Source organism: Mercenaria mercenaria, chromosome 4, assembly GCF_021730395.1.
Source record: "Mercenaria mercenaria strain notata chromosome 4, MADL_Memer_1, whole genome shotgun sequence".
In the NCBI taxonomy this organism is placed as follows: Eukaryota; Metazoa; Mollusca; class Bivalvia; order Venerida; family Veneridae; genus Mercenaria; species Mercenaria mercenaria.
The window spans coordinates 56,628,541-56,646,493 of NC_069364.1; the positions used below are offsets into that span (position 1 = coordinate 56,628,541).

Here is a 17,953-nt window from a genome sequence, read left to right on the forward strand (position 1 = left end):
TTTGATGTGATAGATTTTAGTTAATGTTTGATCTACCTTTTTCTGTTACAAGGTTTTTCATGATTTCTATTCAAATATAAGACATACCATTGATATTATACATCATTCCAAAAACGTCTGAGGGTGGTCATATTTCAGATTTTCAAAATATCTTGATTAGTTTTGAATTTATAGTCCTGAAATGATTTGTGTGGGATATTTTCCATTGTAAATTTAAGCCATTTTTTTTTTACAACAAAATTTTTTAAAATTTCAATTTTGACTTTATTTGCATAATTTATGGAATGATACAAAATTTGAAGGATATCTTAGTTAGTATATAAAAACAATTTTATGCAAAAGTTTTGTAATATTTAAAAAAAAATAAAAAATGAATTTGCGATTTTGCCCCAATTTTATGCCTCCACACATTTATGTGGGGGCTGGTGCTGTTGGTATGTACATACTTCTGTACGTCCATTCATACGTCCGTCCATAAGTCCAGAAATCTTGTATATCCAACTTTTCCCAAATCTATTTGCCTGATTTGTTTTAAACTTTTACTGATGAACAAGCTAGATGTGCAGATTACCATAAAGGAAGGATTTTTTTCTGTTATTATTTTTACCACAGTTATGGCCCTTTGATAGGTTTTTTATATGGAATATAGAGAAAAATCTTGTGTGTCAAACTCCTCCCACATTATTAGCCTGATTTGACTCAAACCTTTACAGAAGCTTGATGTACAGATGACCATGAAGGAAGAAATTTTTTCTGTGAATTTCTTTACTGGTCCTTTGATATGTTTTTGGCACAGTATGTAGGGACATCCATGTCCTATGCACACAATTCTAGTTACAATGGGAACAATTAATTTTTATGCCCCTGGAGTTAGGCATATTAAAATCACACTGTCCATGTGTCCGTCCGTGCATCCATGTAAATTCTTGTCAAGGTCACACTTAGAAGTCAGAGGTTAACAGTCTGTTTCTTGTCCGGTTCATAACTTTGCCATTCATCAGGGGATCTTGAAATTACTTGGCATAAATGTTCCCCATAATGAGACGATGTGTCATGTGCAAGATCCAGACCCCTAGCTCTAAGGTCATGGTCACACTTAGAGGTTAAAGGTTAATATGTTCTGTTTCTTAAAATTATTCATACCTAAATTATTCTGGCGTATTTAACTGTAGCATTCTTGGTATTTGTCACTAATAGTGACAGCTCTTATTTGGCCATAAAATTGACATTGTTTGAGATATTTTATATAAAGAACCTTCTAAGATCTTTATGAAGATGTATATTTGGTTTTTCATATGTAAATGAAAGCGGCAATTCACAAAAACCCCTGTTACAGATTAGGCAGATCAAACAGTAGATGTTCAGTTAATTTATTCCCTGAACCCACTCAGATAGACTGTATAGTGACATTTAGTAGTTAACATGGTTAATACTTTTGATTATGTTTATCTTTTTGTTCTTTAACCTTTAGCATGCTAGATAAATTGTCGTCTGCTAGAAATGTCGTCTGCTAAAATTGTAAAGTTAATTCAATTTGCTCCAACATTGGAAGAAATATTGTCAGAGTAGCAAACAGCTTGGAACCTGATCAGACGCCGATTTAATCGGTGTCTGATCTGGTTCCAAGCTGTTTGCAAAGGCTGTTAAATTCGCCTGCAGCAGGCTAAGGGTTAAACATTAAATATTGGAATATATTCTAGTCTCGTGTTCATAAAACATTGTTAGTCTAATGAAACTTTATTGGTCACTTATTATGCCCCCCTTCGAAGAAGGAGGGGTATATTGTTTTGCAGATGTCGGTCTGTCGGTCGGTCGGTCGGAATGTAGACCAATCCGTTTCCGGATGATAACTCAAGAACGCTTGGGCCTAGGATCATGAAAGTTGATAAGGAGGTTGGTCATCACCAGCAGATGACCCCTATTGATTTTGAGGTCTGTATGTCAAAGGTCAAGGTCACAGTGACCCTGAATAGTAAAACGGTTTCCGGATGATAACTCAAGAACGCTTGGGCCTAGGATCATGAAAGTTGATAGGGAGGTTGGTCATCACCAGCAGATGACCCCTATTGATTTTGAGGTCAGTATTTCAAAGGTCAAGGTCACAGTGACCCTGAAAACAATTAAACGGTTTCCGGATGATAACTCAAGAACGCTTGGGTCTAGGATCATGAAAGTTGATAGGGAGGTTGGTCATCACTAGCAGATGACCCCTATTGATTTTGAGGCCAGTATGTTAAAGGTCAAGGTCACAGTGACCCTGAACAATTAAACGGTTTCCGGATGATAACTCAAGAACGCTTCAGCCTAGGGTCACGAAAGTTGATAGGCAGGTTGGTCATGACCAGCAGATGACCCCTATTGATTTTGTTGTCAGTATGTCAAAGGTCGAGGTCACAGTGAACAGGAACAGTTAAATGGTTTCCGAGCAATAACTCAAGAACGCTTGGGCCTAGTTTCAGGAAAATTGATAGTTAGGTTGGCCATGACCAGCAGATGACCCCTATTGATTTTGAGGTCATTAGGTCAAAGGTCAAGGTCGCATTGGCCAGGAACAGTTAAACAGTTTTTGATCTTCTTGTCCAAAACCATAGGGCCTAGGGCTTTGATATTTTGTATATGACATCATCTAGTGGTCCTCTGCTAAGATTGTTCAAATTTTTCCCCAAGGGTCAAATATGGCCCCGCCCTGGGGGTCACATGGTTTACATAGACTTATATAGGGAAAAACTTTGAAAATCTTCTTGTCCAAACCACAAAGACTATGGCTTTGATATTTTGTAATGTAGCATCATCTAGTGGTTCTCTACCAAGGTTGTTCAAATTATCCCTCTAGGGTCAAATAAGCCCCGCCTCAGGGGTCACGTGGTTCATATAGACTTATATAGGGAAAAACTTAGAATATTCATGTCCATAACTTACATCATTCAAATTTGGACCACATGTATAGTTTTGAGTGGCAAGATGAACCTTGACATGAGTTGACCTCGATCTTGACCTAGTGACCTACTTTCACATTTCTTTAGCTACAGCCTTCAAATTTGGACCACATGCATAGGTTTGTGTACTGAAACAAACTTTGACCTTGTTATTGACCTAGTGACCTACTTTCACATTTTTGAAGATACAGACTTCAAATTTGGACCACATGCATAGTTTTTTGTTCCAAAATAAAATTTGACCTTGATTTTGACCTCGTGACCTACTTTCACATTTCTCAAGCTACAGCCTTCAAATTTGAACCACAAGCGTAGTTTTGTGTATTGAAATTAACTTTGATCTTGAGATTGACCTAGTGACCTACTTTCACATTTCTGAAGGTACAGGCTTCAAATTTGGATCACTTGCATAGTTTTGTGTTCCGAAATAAAATTTGACCTTGATTTTGACCTAGTGACCTACTTTCACATTTTTCAAGCTGCAGCCTTCAAATTTGAACCACATGCATAAGTGAGCATATAATTTGTTCCTTATGCAATTACTAAATGCATCAAGGGGGGCATTTCATGTTCGACGAGCTCTTGTATCTAAATTGCTTGTGTAAAATTTAATATTAAGTTCATGATTATTTTTAACTGACTTTTCAGTATTGATGGTCAGTCTCAATAAATCTTGAACTTTTAGTACAATTCGCTATTAAATTTCAATCTCAAACTCAGCTGAGACCGGAAAATGTCTTGTGAACATGGGGCCTGGCATACAAAGTAATCCAGTCATAACTAATAATTAAACCTTTGTCATTATACTTTACTGAGGTTTTGCTAATTGTGAAGTAAGTTAATATAAAGAAGAACTTGACTACACATATTTCAGGGCTGTGATAAGTAGAGTTGGAATTCTTTATTCTTTAAATGATTAGGAAAGAAGAAAAAAGTATTAGTTTCTGCTTTCAGTAGCTTGGTAAATGTTTGAAAAAAAAAACAACAACAAAAAACTTGTTTTCATTTGTTTTTTGTTTTCTGTGTGACTATGGGTTATTTTTTTTTTCTGAATAGGAAAGAGTGATCCTTATTGTGAAGTGAGTATGGGAGCACAAGAACACAAGACGAAGGTGATCAACAACACATTAAACCCAAAATGGAACGCTTCCATGCAGTTTACTATACGAGACATTGATATGGATGCTTTATGTATCACAGTTTTTGACAGGGACTTGTTCTCACCAAATGGTAAACATTTAGCTCCTTTTTAGCTCACCTGTCACAAAGTGACAAGGTGAGCTTTAGTGATCGCGCGGCGTCCGTCGTCCGTCCGTCCGTCCGTCCGTGCGTGCGTCCGTAAACTTTTGCTTGTGACCACTCTAGAGGTCACATTTTTCATGGGATCTTTATGAAAGTTGGTCAGAATGTTCACCATGATGATATCTAGGTCAAGTTCGAAACTGGGTCACGTGCCATCAAAAACTAGGTCAGTAGGTCTAAAAATAGAAAAACCTTGTGACCTCTCTAGAGGCCATATATTTCACAAGATCTTCATGAAAATTGGTCAGAATGTTCACCTTGATGATATCTAGGTCAAGTTCGAAACTGGGTCACGTGGGGTCAAAAACTAGGTCAGTAGGTCTAAAAATAGAAAAACCTTGTGACCTCTCTAGAGGCCATATTTTTCATGAGATCTTCATGAATATTGGTGAGGTCAAAAACTAGGTCATTAGGTCTAAAAATAGAGGCCATATTTCTCAATGGATCTTCATGAAAATTGGTCAGAATGTTCACCTTGATGATATCTAGGTCAAGTTCGAAACTGGGTCACGTGGGGGTAAAAACTAGGTCAGTAGATCTAAAACTAGAAAAACCTTGTGACCTCTCTAGAGGCTATATTTTTCATGAGATCTTCATGAGTATTGGTCAGAATGTTCACCTTGATGATATCTAGGTCAAGTTCGATACTGGGTCATGTTGGATCAAAAACTAGGTCAGTAGGTCTAAAAATAGAATAACCTTGTGACCTCTCTAGAGGCCATATTTCTCAATGGATCTTCATGAAAATTGGTCAGAATGTTCACCTTGATGATATCTAGGTCAAGTTCGAAACTGGGTCACGTTCGGTCAAAAACTAGGTCAGTAGGTCTAAAAATAGAAAAACATTGTGACCTCTCTAGAGGCCATATTTTTCAATGGATCTTCAGGAAAATTAGTCAGAATGTTTACCTTGATGATATCTAGATCAAGTTCGAAACTGGGTCACGTGGGGTTAAAAACTAAGTCAGTAGATCTTAAAATAGAAAAACCTTGTGACCTCTCTAGAGGCCATATTTTTCATGAGATCTTCATGAATATTGGTCAGAAAGTTCACCTTGATGATATCTAGGTCAGGTTCGAAACTGGGTCACGTGGGGTCAAAAACTAGGTCATTAGGTCTAAAAATAGAAAAACCTTTTGACCTCTCTAGAGGCCATATTTCTCAATGGATCTTCAGGAAAATTAGTCAGAATGTTTACCTTGATGATATCTAGATCAAGTTCGAAACTGGGTCACGTGGGGTTAAAAACTAAGTCAGTAGATCTAAAAATAGAAAAACCTTGTGACCTCTCTAGAGGCCATATTTTTCATGAGATCTTCATGAATATTGGTCAGAATGTTCACCTTGATGATATCTAGGTCAGGTTCGAAACTGGGTCACGTGGGGTCAAAAACTAGGTCAGTAGGTCTAAAAATAGAAAAACCTTGTGACCTCTCTAGAGGCCATATTTCTCAATGGATCTTCATCAAAACTGGTGAGAATGTTCAGCTTGATAATATCTAGGTCACGTTCGTAACTGGGTCATGTGCGGTCAAAAACTAGGTCAGTAGGTTGAAAAATAGAAAAACCTTGTGACCTCTCTAGAGGCCATATTTTTCACGAGATCTTCATGAAAATTGGTGAGAATGTTCACCTTGATGATATCTAGATCAAGTTTAAAAGTGGGTCACGTGCCTTCAAAAACTAGGTCATTAGGTCAAATAATAGAAAAAGCTTGTGACCTCTCTAGAGGCCATATTTTTCAATGGATGTTCATGAAAATTGGTCAGAATTTTTTATCTTGATGATATCTAGGTCACATGTGCTCAAAAACTAGGTCACTATGTCAAATAATAGAAATAACGACGTCATACTCAGTTCAACACTGGGTCATGTGGGGATAGGTGAGCGATTCAGGACCATCATGGTCCTCTTGTTCTTTAAGTGTGTTTTGTTTATTTTATGTCACAGTTTTAGAGTTTAGGGGAACTCTCCAGTTTTAGAGTATAGGGTATTCTCAAGTTTTAGAGTATAGGGGTACTTTTCAGTTTTAGAATATAGTGGAACTCTCCAGTTTTAGAGTATAGGTGAACTCTTCAGTTTTAGAGTATAGTGGAACCCTCCAGTTTTAGAGTAGAGGTGAACTCTCCAGTTTTAGAGTATAGGGATACTCTCCAGTTTTAGAGTATAGGGGAACTCTCCAGTTTTGGAGTATAGGGGAACTCCGCAGTTTTAGAATACTGGAGACAGACCCATGGTACCACAAACTTTCATATATGCATGCTGAATGGCTTCCTCTCCAGAAGAAAACTTGGTCTTCTCATAGATGGTTTTATAAATACTGTGAAAAGTATTTTTACTTTTTCATTAACTCTTGCAAATAAAGGTTTGTAAATAAGGAAAATTTGTAATTTGAACATTTTAATTAGATGACATGATATACAAAACAACTGAGTATTAATACAAGATATTTGAATTTTAGACTTCCTTGGTCGAACAGAGATAAGAGTGAAAGAAATTTTGAAAGAAACTGGAGACCAGGGACGAAGACCAATCACAAAACATTTAATACTGCATGAAGTTCTTACAGGAGAAGTTGTTGTTAAGCTAGATTTGCATCTTTTCGACCAGTGAAAATGAAGATGGATCTTTATTGACCAATGAGATTGTAGCTGAAATTTCATTGTCCAATGAAAACAGCCATTGAGTTGTGCCAACCAATGAAACAACATCTTGAAAATGGTTGTCCAATCAGATTGCAGTTTGGATTCAGTTATCCAATGAACCTGGTGAGTGGATGTGAGTTATGACTGAAGATTGTAAGAATGAGTGGGTATGATATGATAACATCAGGAAATGAGGTTTAAGGGGGGATACAGGATATACCTTGGTGATAAATCTTACTGATAGATTATCTTCTTTCTGTTTGATGCCAGGAATAAATTATACAATTTCATTGGAAAGTATTAACACCTGTTCATATGACAAAATGAACTTATTTATATATCAATTATATGTTATGTTTCTATGTGATGTAGCTATTTATATGTATGTAAGTACCCAGATGTTGTGTTAACACATTTTTGTTGTTGAAAAAATGGTACGCAGATTGTGTTGGGTTATTTCATGTATATCAAGACAGAAGAAACAAAATACATTATGAATTTATATAAATATGAAAGTGAAATATAAGTATTGTGAATCAAGTGTATGTTAATATTTTAAATGGTGAAATAATTGCAAAGTACAGCATATTTGTACACAAGCTAGTTATATATAGATGATTTTTAAACTGTTTATAGCTTATACACATTATAGCAATATTTTGGCAATGTCACTTGTTTATCAGTTGTTCAGCTACACTGTGATTCATTTGTTATGTTTTATGAAATCGGTGGTTGAGATTGTATTTAACAGTTAACCTTTACCCTGCTAAATTTCCAAAATGGACTGGTCCATCATCCAATTGGGCAGTACCACTTATTATTCAGAGGGGTGTTAAGTGAAAATTTACTGACTGAATAAACAGTGCAGATCATGATCAGCCTGCAGGCTGAAGGTTAATAATAACTAATGGGGGACTACCATGAAGCAGGTGGCTCTGTTTTATTAGCTCACCTGAGCAAGGTGAGTTATTGTGATCGCTCAATGTCCAGCGTCTGGCATCTGTCTGTCTGTCATCTGTTAACATTTAGCTTCTGTATGCGGTAGAGGCTGTATTTTTCAAGTGATCTTCATGAAATTTTGTCAGAATGGTTACCTTGATGAAATCTAGGCCAGATTTGAAAATGGGTCATCTGGGATCAAAAACTAGGTCACTAGGTCAAATCAAAGAAAAATATTGTGTATGCAATAGAGGCTGTATTTTGCAATTGATCTTCATGAATTTTGGTCAGAAAGATTACCTTGATGAAATCTAGGCCAAGGTCGAAAATGGGTCATCTAGGATCAAAAACTAGGTCACTAGGTCAAATCAAAGAAAAACCTTGTGTATGCGATAGAGGCTGTATTTTTCAGTTGATCTTCATGAATTTTGGTCAGAAAGATTACCTTGATAACATGTTTACACTGTTATGGTGTGTTTCTCAGGTGAGCGACCTAGGGCCATCTAGGCCCTTTTGTTATCTTATCAGAGTTACTTCTCTCAGAATGTATTTACACTTGTTATGAAGGCCTATGTCTTGTTTCATTTGCCACCTCTTCTCTACCCAGAAACTCTGTCCTCTTTCAAACAAATGGTAGAAGGGGAAATTTGGGAAGGGAGAAGCATTCAAAATGAAATCAGTACATGCAACAAATTTGCATTGATCATTTCAATAAATTGGACTGTTCAGTTACTCCTCTTATTTTTATTGCCTTTTCTAAGTTGTAGTATAAACACTGATAGTTTGAGATTGCAATGGGATGATCAAAATACTCTAGATATCTAGGCTTGTGGTCCATATATGGAAGATGTAAGAGAAAGGGCCGGGGACCCCATGTATTACACGAGGGAGCCGGGATGCTTGAGCCGTCTTGCATTGTGTTGACATTTAAAAGTCTTTTCCATATGTCATACTGATCATCTTCTGAAGAAAACAAATATTCCATTTAGTAAATTCTTCTATGAGGAGACATAATAACTCATCAGTGTGTTTTATATAGAACTTATTCTTTTATATCAAGTTTAACTTATTCTCTACCAAGAAGAGACTGATGAAACAAACTACGAAAAATCTTTTATGTGAAAGAGTAAAAATCTGTCAGTGACAAATTCTCTGTCTTAGATCAGGCGTATAAAGCAGACATTTAAACAGAATTCTTTTCTGTAAAATTCAGCTCGATTTATCACAGGATTGTACTGTTATAATCCCAAAAGCAGATTTTTGTAGAACATGATGTATATGTATTGATGGAGGACAGTTTCATAACATTACTTTTGATATTATGATTGTATCGGGTATAGATCACACCTCAGAGGTCAGCGGTTTAAGCCTTTGCTAGTTTTGATCATGGTATGGGCAGCCACACTAGCACTAGTCTGTACAGGATATTATGCCATTATGAGTCTTAACTTCTTTTACAAATGACCCAGTTTTGTGTAAACAGAAGGGATACAGATTTGTTTAAACTTGTGTGTATATAATTACTGTACATTATTACAAAGCTGCATTTAGACACTCTATTTGTTATACAGGTTTTATTTTCTGTTTTATTTTTGTTTTTTATTCAAAACCATGATTTTAATTAATTGTTCATTATATATTTTTAAGTACGCATACAGTTTTTGTTGATGAACCAAAAGAGCATTATATGACATGTTATGTATTGTATATACTAGGTACACCTTTACAAAACTTATTTATTTAGATACCCAACTTGTAATCAGCTGATTCAGTTTCACTTGAAGCATTCTATATATTCTGGTATTTCCTGCCTTATTTGTTGTACAAGTGTGAACTACAAATAAGTAAAATCTGACTCTGAGTACTGTTTAGGCACATATTTTTGCTGGGTCAGAATCGTGAATTTGAAATCTGAAGTATGTTCGCAAGGTTTAAATCAACATTCATACTTGAATTTGACTTATACTTATGGTGAATATTTACGCGAGGATGAATTTGTGCAAGATATTGGGCTCGTGAATATAGCGAAAATTAAACCCTCGCGAAAGTTTCTGCAGTGTCAGAATGCAGCCTTTACATCGGTCAGTTTCAAGAATGAGATCAGAATACTGATACTGGTGTTTTCAGGTTCATCTTCAAACGCATTTTTACCTCTTGCCTACTACATTTCTAAACTGGACTGGTCCATCATTCCATTTGTGCATGACCAATCATTGTTTGAAAATTTTCTGACTGAATAGCAAACAGTGCAGACCATGATCCATCCATGCAAGCTGATCTTGGTCTGCACTGGTCGCAAAGGCAAAATCACTTGCCGCCAGCAGTCTTAAGGTTAAAACCCCATCACATGATTTTAGTTTAATTGGTTGAGTGTCCAGCATATATGGAGAGTGACCAGTAATATAACTAGGAGGAGGGTTATTGTCAATGGCCGCTGTAACTTGCATTCTATCACAGTATTTTTCTCCAGTAACAGTTAAGATGACCTTGTAAAAGTACTGGCACTACTTAGTAAAGCCCCTATGTCAGGGCAGCTAAATGTTTCACTGAAACGTGTTAATGTTTAACCAGTAATTTCAATTCCAACTGGACATATCTTTTGCTCATTACTGAATTTTTGTGCCCCAGAATGTCAAAAAACCCTGGAAGCATAATAGTGTTGGAGCTGTTCGACTGTTAGTCTGTACCATCACATTTTCTTTTGTTCTCATCATGACCTACAGTTTCCATCTAACACCTGAAACTTGGTGTATGTCATCACCATAAAGTTAATGTTTGCATTTCACGGGTGATGAGTTTGGAGGGGCTTAACTGTAGCAGGTGACTGCTTTATTTGATAAAGAAATAAGACTATTTTAATTGTGTAAGAAACAATTATTATGCCTAAAAAGTCAGTTCGAAAGACACTAATCAGTCTGAGATACATTCAATCAGTTCTTTTATTATAAAGGTGTGTTACTTTTATCCATGTTTATTTTGTAAATAGTTTTATATTTAGTGCTCACATATAATGACTTATTTGTTTTAACTTGTAAAAGTACCATTTTGTGTATCTGTTATCCTTTGGACGGCTGTTTTGTCTAAAATTCTAGTCTTTCTACCATAAAATGCAATTTCTAGCCAGATTTGACCACAAGTATCGTTACTTTGTCTAACAGTACCATTCTGTATGTAATTTGTAATTTGTCAGTTTAGCTTATATTCTAATTGTCTTAAGAATCATATGATGATTGTACCTGCTAAGTTGTACATGTTCTTGTTAGTTGAACTAACCTGTGTTAGATGGTTGAAGTACAATATTGGCGATGCTTAATACAAAAAATATAACAAAAATATCACTAAATGAATTATTAATGATGACTGTCAACTCTTTTGTGCAATTTTAGCTTTACAATGTTATAGTTGGCAAGGTCTGTTACAGAAATTGAATTTCTAATGCACTATCTTGCAATTATTTAAATCTTTGGGTGACAGAAGTATTTTATTACATGTTTTTCAGTGAATTATCTAACTATTAGAGGTTATCTAATTTTTTCACTATGAAAAATATCAAATATATTTTTCACTGGTAAGAAACTATAAGTGGGTAAATTTAGTCAAAACGTGAAATAAAAAGAAAATGTGTTTGTTTTACATGTAAGATAAAAATGTCTTTCACTCGTGAACACCACATCTTACATTTTCACACGTGGCTGTGCCACAGTTAAAATATTGCATCTAGTGTTCACTTGCGAAAGATACTTCAATCCTACATTGAAACAAACAAATGAGCCATGCCATGACAAAACCAACATAGTGGGTTTGCGACCAGCATGGATCCAGACCAGCCTGCGCATCCGCGCAGTCTGGTCAGGCTCCATACTGTTCGCTTTTAAAGCCTATTGGAATTGGAGAAACTGTTAGCGAACAGCATGGATCCTGACCAGACTGCGCGGATGCGCAGGCTGGTCTGGATCCATGCTGGTCGCAAACCCATTATGTTGGTTTTCTCATGGCACGGCTCAGATATCCTCTGTATATCTTTGTTACTATTGCAAGTCCATAGCAGTGTTCCCATTTCCGCTGGTTAAAAATATGACTACACTGTCAATGTTGCTTTTTTTTCTAGCCATGTGGCAAACTGCTTTTACTTTTCAGTTTCTGAACTGTATTTTTATGCTTCTTTTATTATAGTTTCAAGATTAGTTTCTGTTCGAGAGAGTTTCAGTATTATATGACAATTTTGTTTTATTGTGCTCTTCAGCTCTTTTGTTTTCTGATTTTTTTTTGCACATACATAATAGAGAGTTTGCTGGGGAATCATTTTTTTTTTTTTTGTAATAATACAACTATTGTCAAATATAAAATATAGAATGGTATAACTATTTAATGGTCTGTATCGTTCCAGTATACATGTTTACCAATATTTTACAAATATTACAACAATATTTGACAATTTTGTCAGCACAGACAAAAGTTCTTACTATGATATATAACCTATATCAGATTTTTGTTAAATCCTGTAATCAGTTAAAAAAATATATAATTATAATACCTTATCTGTTGGTTCTTATTCCAATTTTTAAAAATTCAATTGTAGCTTTTATACAGAAAATTACCTTTATTTATTTAATTCAAAGTTTATAAGAAGTTTAATTTTGCTACTCTATGTATTATTTTGTTTAGCATGTACATTTCATAAACTGTATTGGGCAAATATTTTTACATCTTGTATCCAAATCAGCAATGTTATAATTACATTTTACTTTTTTTAAAAGTGATGTAACTATGAAAAGTACAGTATTCCCTCCCTAAACGACACTTCTTTTGAGCGATTCCCTCCTTCGAGTGGTAAATACAATTCCTCCCAAGCAAATTCAGTGTACTTTCCCCTCCCTGCATTGCTGTTTGGACAAGTACATTTTATTCACAGGTTAGACTGTATATGATATTTTCTTGATTGGAAATCACTTTTTCTTGTCTACCTTTTGAGGAAAGACACGGTTATCTGGGTAGGAGATCACCTTATCTTTGCCCTAGGGAAAAGATAAGCTACAACTGCGCATATTGACATTTTAATTTGATGTCGTATTATGACATCATAGTTTATGAGCAATTTTTGATTTATAATATCAACGGTAGGCAAGAAAGACTGTCTAAAAAGGCAGGTGTTTTCCCAACCCTCAGGAAAGCATGGATAAAAAGCCTCACCTAGAGTTTTCCATTCCACACTGCCCCTCCGGTTTGGGAAAACCCTGTCTTACACAGGCAGTCATATAAGATCTTTATAATCTTTTTCCTAGCTTCATATGCACATATTTTCAATATCTATGAATATGTATAGGTTAATATATGGGAGAGAGGTGCCTTTGAGTGATAATGGCCCTGGCAAGGTGATAATAGCCCGAGGGCTATTATCTTCTTCCAGGGCCATTATCACTCAAAGGCACCGCTCTCCCATGTATTTACCTGCTTATTACATGTTTACCTATAATATAGTAAGAAATGTTTTTTGTGTCATTTTTATGGGCACTTGCATCTTCTGGCACAATAAATTTCAGCTTTTCAGTTTCTATATTATTTGTATAAGAGTCTATTTACTGTATAAAATCAAATACCTGGATAGTTGTACTTTCTTGCTTATTGCATAATTTAGGGATAAAAATACGTTATTTCACAAAGAATACACGATGTTACGCTCAAGATGATAAAATGAAACGGAAATAGTCGCTGTTTTACCTCCATGAAACGCCATGACGTCATTTCTGTTTACGAACGTTAATTCCCCGCGCTAACGCCAGGGCCATTATCGATAATGGCCCCGGGGCTTATTATGATAATGTGATAATGCATGACACAATGCGATAATGGGAGAATTTTCAGCACAAATGTGTTACTATTTATAGGTACTCATGTAATAAGTTGCAGTAATGTTAACTGTAGGCAAGAAATTGATCTAACATGTTTGCCCGAGCAAGGCATGTGTTTTCCTTACCCTTGGGCCAGTGTGGATATAAGATCTTGCTAGTCCTCGGTTTTCCATTCCAGGCTGTCCCTCAGGTTTTCGAAAACACCATCTTACACAAGTATGCATGTAAGATTCTTAGTATCTAGTATTTGGGTCTTTGCTTCAACATTTTGATTTTTTTGCTTCAGTTTTCTGTAATTCAAGAACTACGGTAGATTAAGATTATTTTTTTTAGCTCGACTATTCATAGAATAGTAGAGCTATTGGACTCGCCCATGCGTCCGCGTCTGCGTCCGCGTCGGCGTCCACGTCCCGATTTAGTTAAGGTTTTGTATGTAATCTGGTATCTCAGTAACCACTTGTGGGAATGGATTGAAACTTCACACACTTATTCACTGTGATAAACTGACTTACATTGCACAGGTTCCATAACTCTATTTTGCTTTTTTACAAAATTATGCCCCTTTTTTGACTTAGAAATTTTTGGTTAAGGTTTTGTATGTAAGCTGGTATCTCAGTAACCACTTGTGGGAATGGATTGAAACTTCACACACTTATTCACTGTGATAAACTGACCTACATTGCACAGGTTCCATAACTCTATTTTGCTTTTTTACAAAATTATGCCCCTTTTTCTACTTAGAAATTTTTGGTTAAGGTTTTGTATGTAAGCTGGTATCTCAGTACTTACTAATGGGAATGGATTGAAACTTCACATACTTGTTCACTGTCATGATCTGACATGCACTAAGCAAGTCCCATAACTCTACTATTTTTTTTTCTTCAAAATTATGCCCGTTTTCGACTTAGCAGTTTTTGGTTAAATTTTTGTATGTAATCTGATATCTCAGTATCCACAAATTGGAAAGGATTGAAACTTAACACACTTGTTCACCGTCATGATCTTACATGCACTGTGAAGGTCCTATAACTCTACTTTGCATTTTTACAAAATTATGCCCCTTTTTCGACTTAGCAGTTTTTGGTTAAGTTTTTGTATGTAAGCTGGTATCTCAGTATCCACAAATTGGAAAGGATTGAAACTTAACCACTTGTTCACTGTCATGATATGACATGCAGTACAGAGGTTCAATACCTCTACTTTGCATTTTACAAAATTATGCCCCTTTTTTAACTTTTGTATTCTTTCAATTGACAAGGCTGTTGAATAGTCGAGCGTTGCTGTCCTCCGACAGCTCTTGTTTAAAAGTGTGGTTACATGTCACTGGATAAAAATTGAGTGAAATTTTTCAGTAATAAATAATTCAGGGCCTCCTTATTACCAGTATCTCTGTTAGAAGGTAATTCATCATGAAATCTTATTAGTCACTACCACTGGTACAGTTCACTAGAATCAACACCTTATTCAGAATTTTGAAATAATACATGAGAAAATGGAAGCTGTATCAAACTGAATTAAAACATTCAAATGATATTCTGGCCTAATATCTACTTGTAGTATAAATCAAATTTTATGTGAGCCATGCCATGAGAAAATCATTATAGTGGGTTTGCGACCAGCATGGATCCAGACCAGCCTGCGCATCTGCGCAGTCTGGCCAGGATCCATGCTGTTCGCTAGCGGTTTCTATGATTGAAGTAGGCTTTAAAAGCGAACAGCATGGATCCTGACCAGGCTGCGCGGATGCGCAGGCTGGTCTGGATCCATGCTGGTCGCAAACCCATTATGTTGGTTTTCTCATGGCACGGCTCATATGTACCTCAGTACATGCTTGTATACTTATGTCAGGACAGACACTGGTACAGAAAAGCTGATTGCAGTTTGGTTTGGTAAAAATTTCTCTTGAAATTCACAAATTGATAAAAACCTTTATATTTTTGAGGATGTAAATTACATCAAATTCTTTCTTTCTTCATTGAAAAACATCACATTGTACAGACACATATGTCACAATTGTTTTGCCTGCTTTTATAGTGCTTTTTCACTGGGAAGACACCCAATATTGCCTTTGTCAAAATCCTCTTGAATAAGAAATTGTCCAATGGTCAAAATCCTGTCTCCATTTTCTATCTTAGTTGAGTTTGAGATTGAAATTTTGACAGCTATTTTTACTAGAACTTAAAGATTTAATTCCAGTTGAGAATTTGACCTCTATCCCGTTTTTAGTGAGTGTGTTACTGAAGTACACTCTACACTGGTTTCTCAGTGTCATCCATTTTACTTATCAGTGCCGATTATGTATGATATTGTTGGACTACTGCAATATTAAACCATGTTATTTTGTCAAATTTGATCACTGTTTATAAACTGCACCTCGTTACACAGTGATACACTGTAACTTGTTCCCATTCCGTGAAAATCCATTTACAAAACATTGATATTGAAAAAATAAATAGAAACAATACTTTGTATGAGTTTTGTTTTATCTTCACCAGGAGCTTTTACCCAAGGCACATGAGCCAAAATGCTGTTAGGCATTGACATCACATCGACACTGTATTTGTCACCGTACATGCACCATGAAATAGTGCAAGGGCCTCCGTGGCCGAGTGGTTAAGGTCGCTGACTTCAAATCACTTGCCCTCATCGATGTGGGTTCAAGCCTCACTCAGGGCGTTGAATTCTTCATGTGAGGAAGCCATCCAGCTGGCTTACGGAATGTCGGTGGTTCTACCCAGGTGCCTGCTCGTGATGAAATAATACACGGAGGGGCACCTGGGGTCTTCCTCCACCATCAAAGCTGGAAAGTCGCCATATGACCTATGATTGTGTCGGTGCGACGTTAAAACCAACAAAATAAATAAATGAATGAAATGAGCCGCGCCATGAGAAACCAACATAGTGGGTTTGCCACTAGCATGGATCCAGACCAGCCTGCGCATCCGCGCAGTCTGGTCAGGATCCATGCTGTTCGCTTACAGGTTCTCTAATTGCAATAGGCAATGAAAGCGAACAGCATGGATCCTGACCAGACTGCGCGGATGCGCAGGCTGGTCTGGATCCATGCTGGTCGCAAACCCACTATGTTGGTTTTCTCATGGCACGGCTCAAATAGTGTTTCCCTATTTGATCTACTTGCTTACATAAATTACATATTAGAATCAAAATAATATATAGCTTAACCATGTTTTAGATGAATCTCTCTGTTAACTAACGTTTTCTCCTCTGTGATAGCATAAAACTGCTGTTCTTTTCACTTTTCAGTGGTGTTTTAACAGATGGTCTGGTTAAAGTTTTGCATGCAAGTTACTATCTCCAAAATAAAAAAGTTGAAAACCACAGGTCGCTCAATACAACATAAACGAAAATGTTGCAGGCTCGGTTTGATCGAGCCTGTTCATGGATGGTAGTGGAAATGCAAGCTACCGTCCACGCCCCATAGCCCCAGGTTGAGCAGAACTCAACATTTACACAAAAAACAATGGGTAGAACTAAACAACTGGAATTTAGAGAGGGTGTGGTTACGGAACCTGCATATCACAGGAACTGCCAAAAGACAAAATTAAAAAGCAGGCACCATATCCAAGGGGTGATTAAACAATACCCAAAGGTTTTAAAACGAGAGTATTGGAACCACCAAAGCCGAAATGTTCAAGCTGAAAAATTAAACAATATACTAACTGGCTGAACGATCTCGAGAGATCGAAATATAACCGCTCTGATTGAAAGGACGGGGAGACTTTTTACAGCTGCCACATGGCACAAACAACGCTGCTGTGATAATAAAATAAGAAAGTTGAAAACCACAGGTCGGCCAACATGTCACATAAACGAAAATGTCGCAGGCTCGGTCTGATTGAGCCTGTTCATGGATGGTAGTGGAAATGCAAGCTACTGTCCACGCCCTCTAGCCCCGAGTTGAGCAGAACTCAACATTTACACATGTTATAAGTACGATTATATAATTTAGAGACATCCGCAGATGTATTCATACGGCCGTATACATGGAACCTTCAATGATGCACAGAGTGCAATTCCATGAAAAGCGGTGTATGGTCCCCACATGAAATAATGGCTTTGCCCTAAATGAGAAAACAATGGGCAGAACTGAACAACTGGAATTTAGAGAGTGGATCTGTTGTTAAGGAGCCTGCATATCACAGAAACTACCAAAAGACAAAATTAAAAAGCAGGCCCCATATCCAAGGGGTGATTTAACAATACCCAAAGGTTTTAAAGCGGGAGTATTGGAACCACCCAAGTCAAAATGTTCAAGCTGAA

The 17,953-nt window shown here is 36.5% G+C and overlaps 1 protein-coding gene across 1 annotated transcript in view; it reads left to right on the top strand.

The window, feature by feature from the left end:
* Positions 1–16,139, top strand: part of LOC123551799 (intersectin-2-like) — a 108,082-nt gene extending 91,943 nt beyond the window's left edge. The window contains exons 37-38 of the mRNA XM_053542215.1: positions 3,993–4,166; positions 6,701–16,139. Coding sequence (XP_053398190.1) covers positions 3,993–4,166; positions 6,701–6,852 — 326 coding nt within the window. The 3' untranslated portion in view covers positions 6,853–16,139. The remainder of the gene's footprint in view (positions 1–3,992; positions 4,167–6,700) is intronic.
* The last annotated feature ends 1,814 nt before the right edge of the window (positions 16,140–17,953 follow it).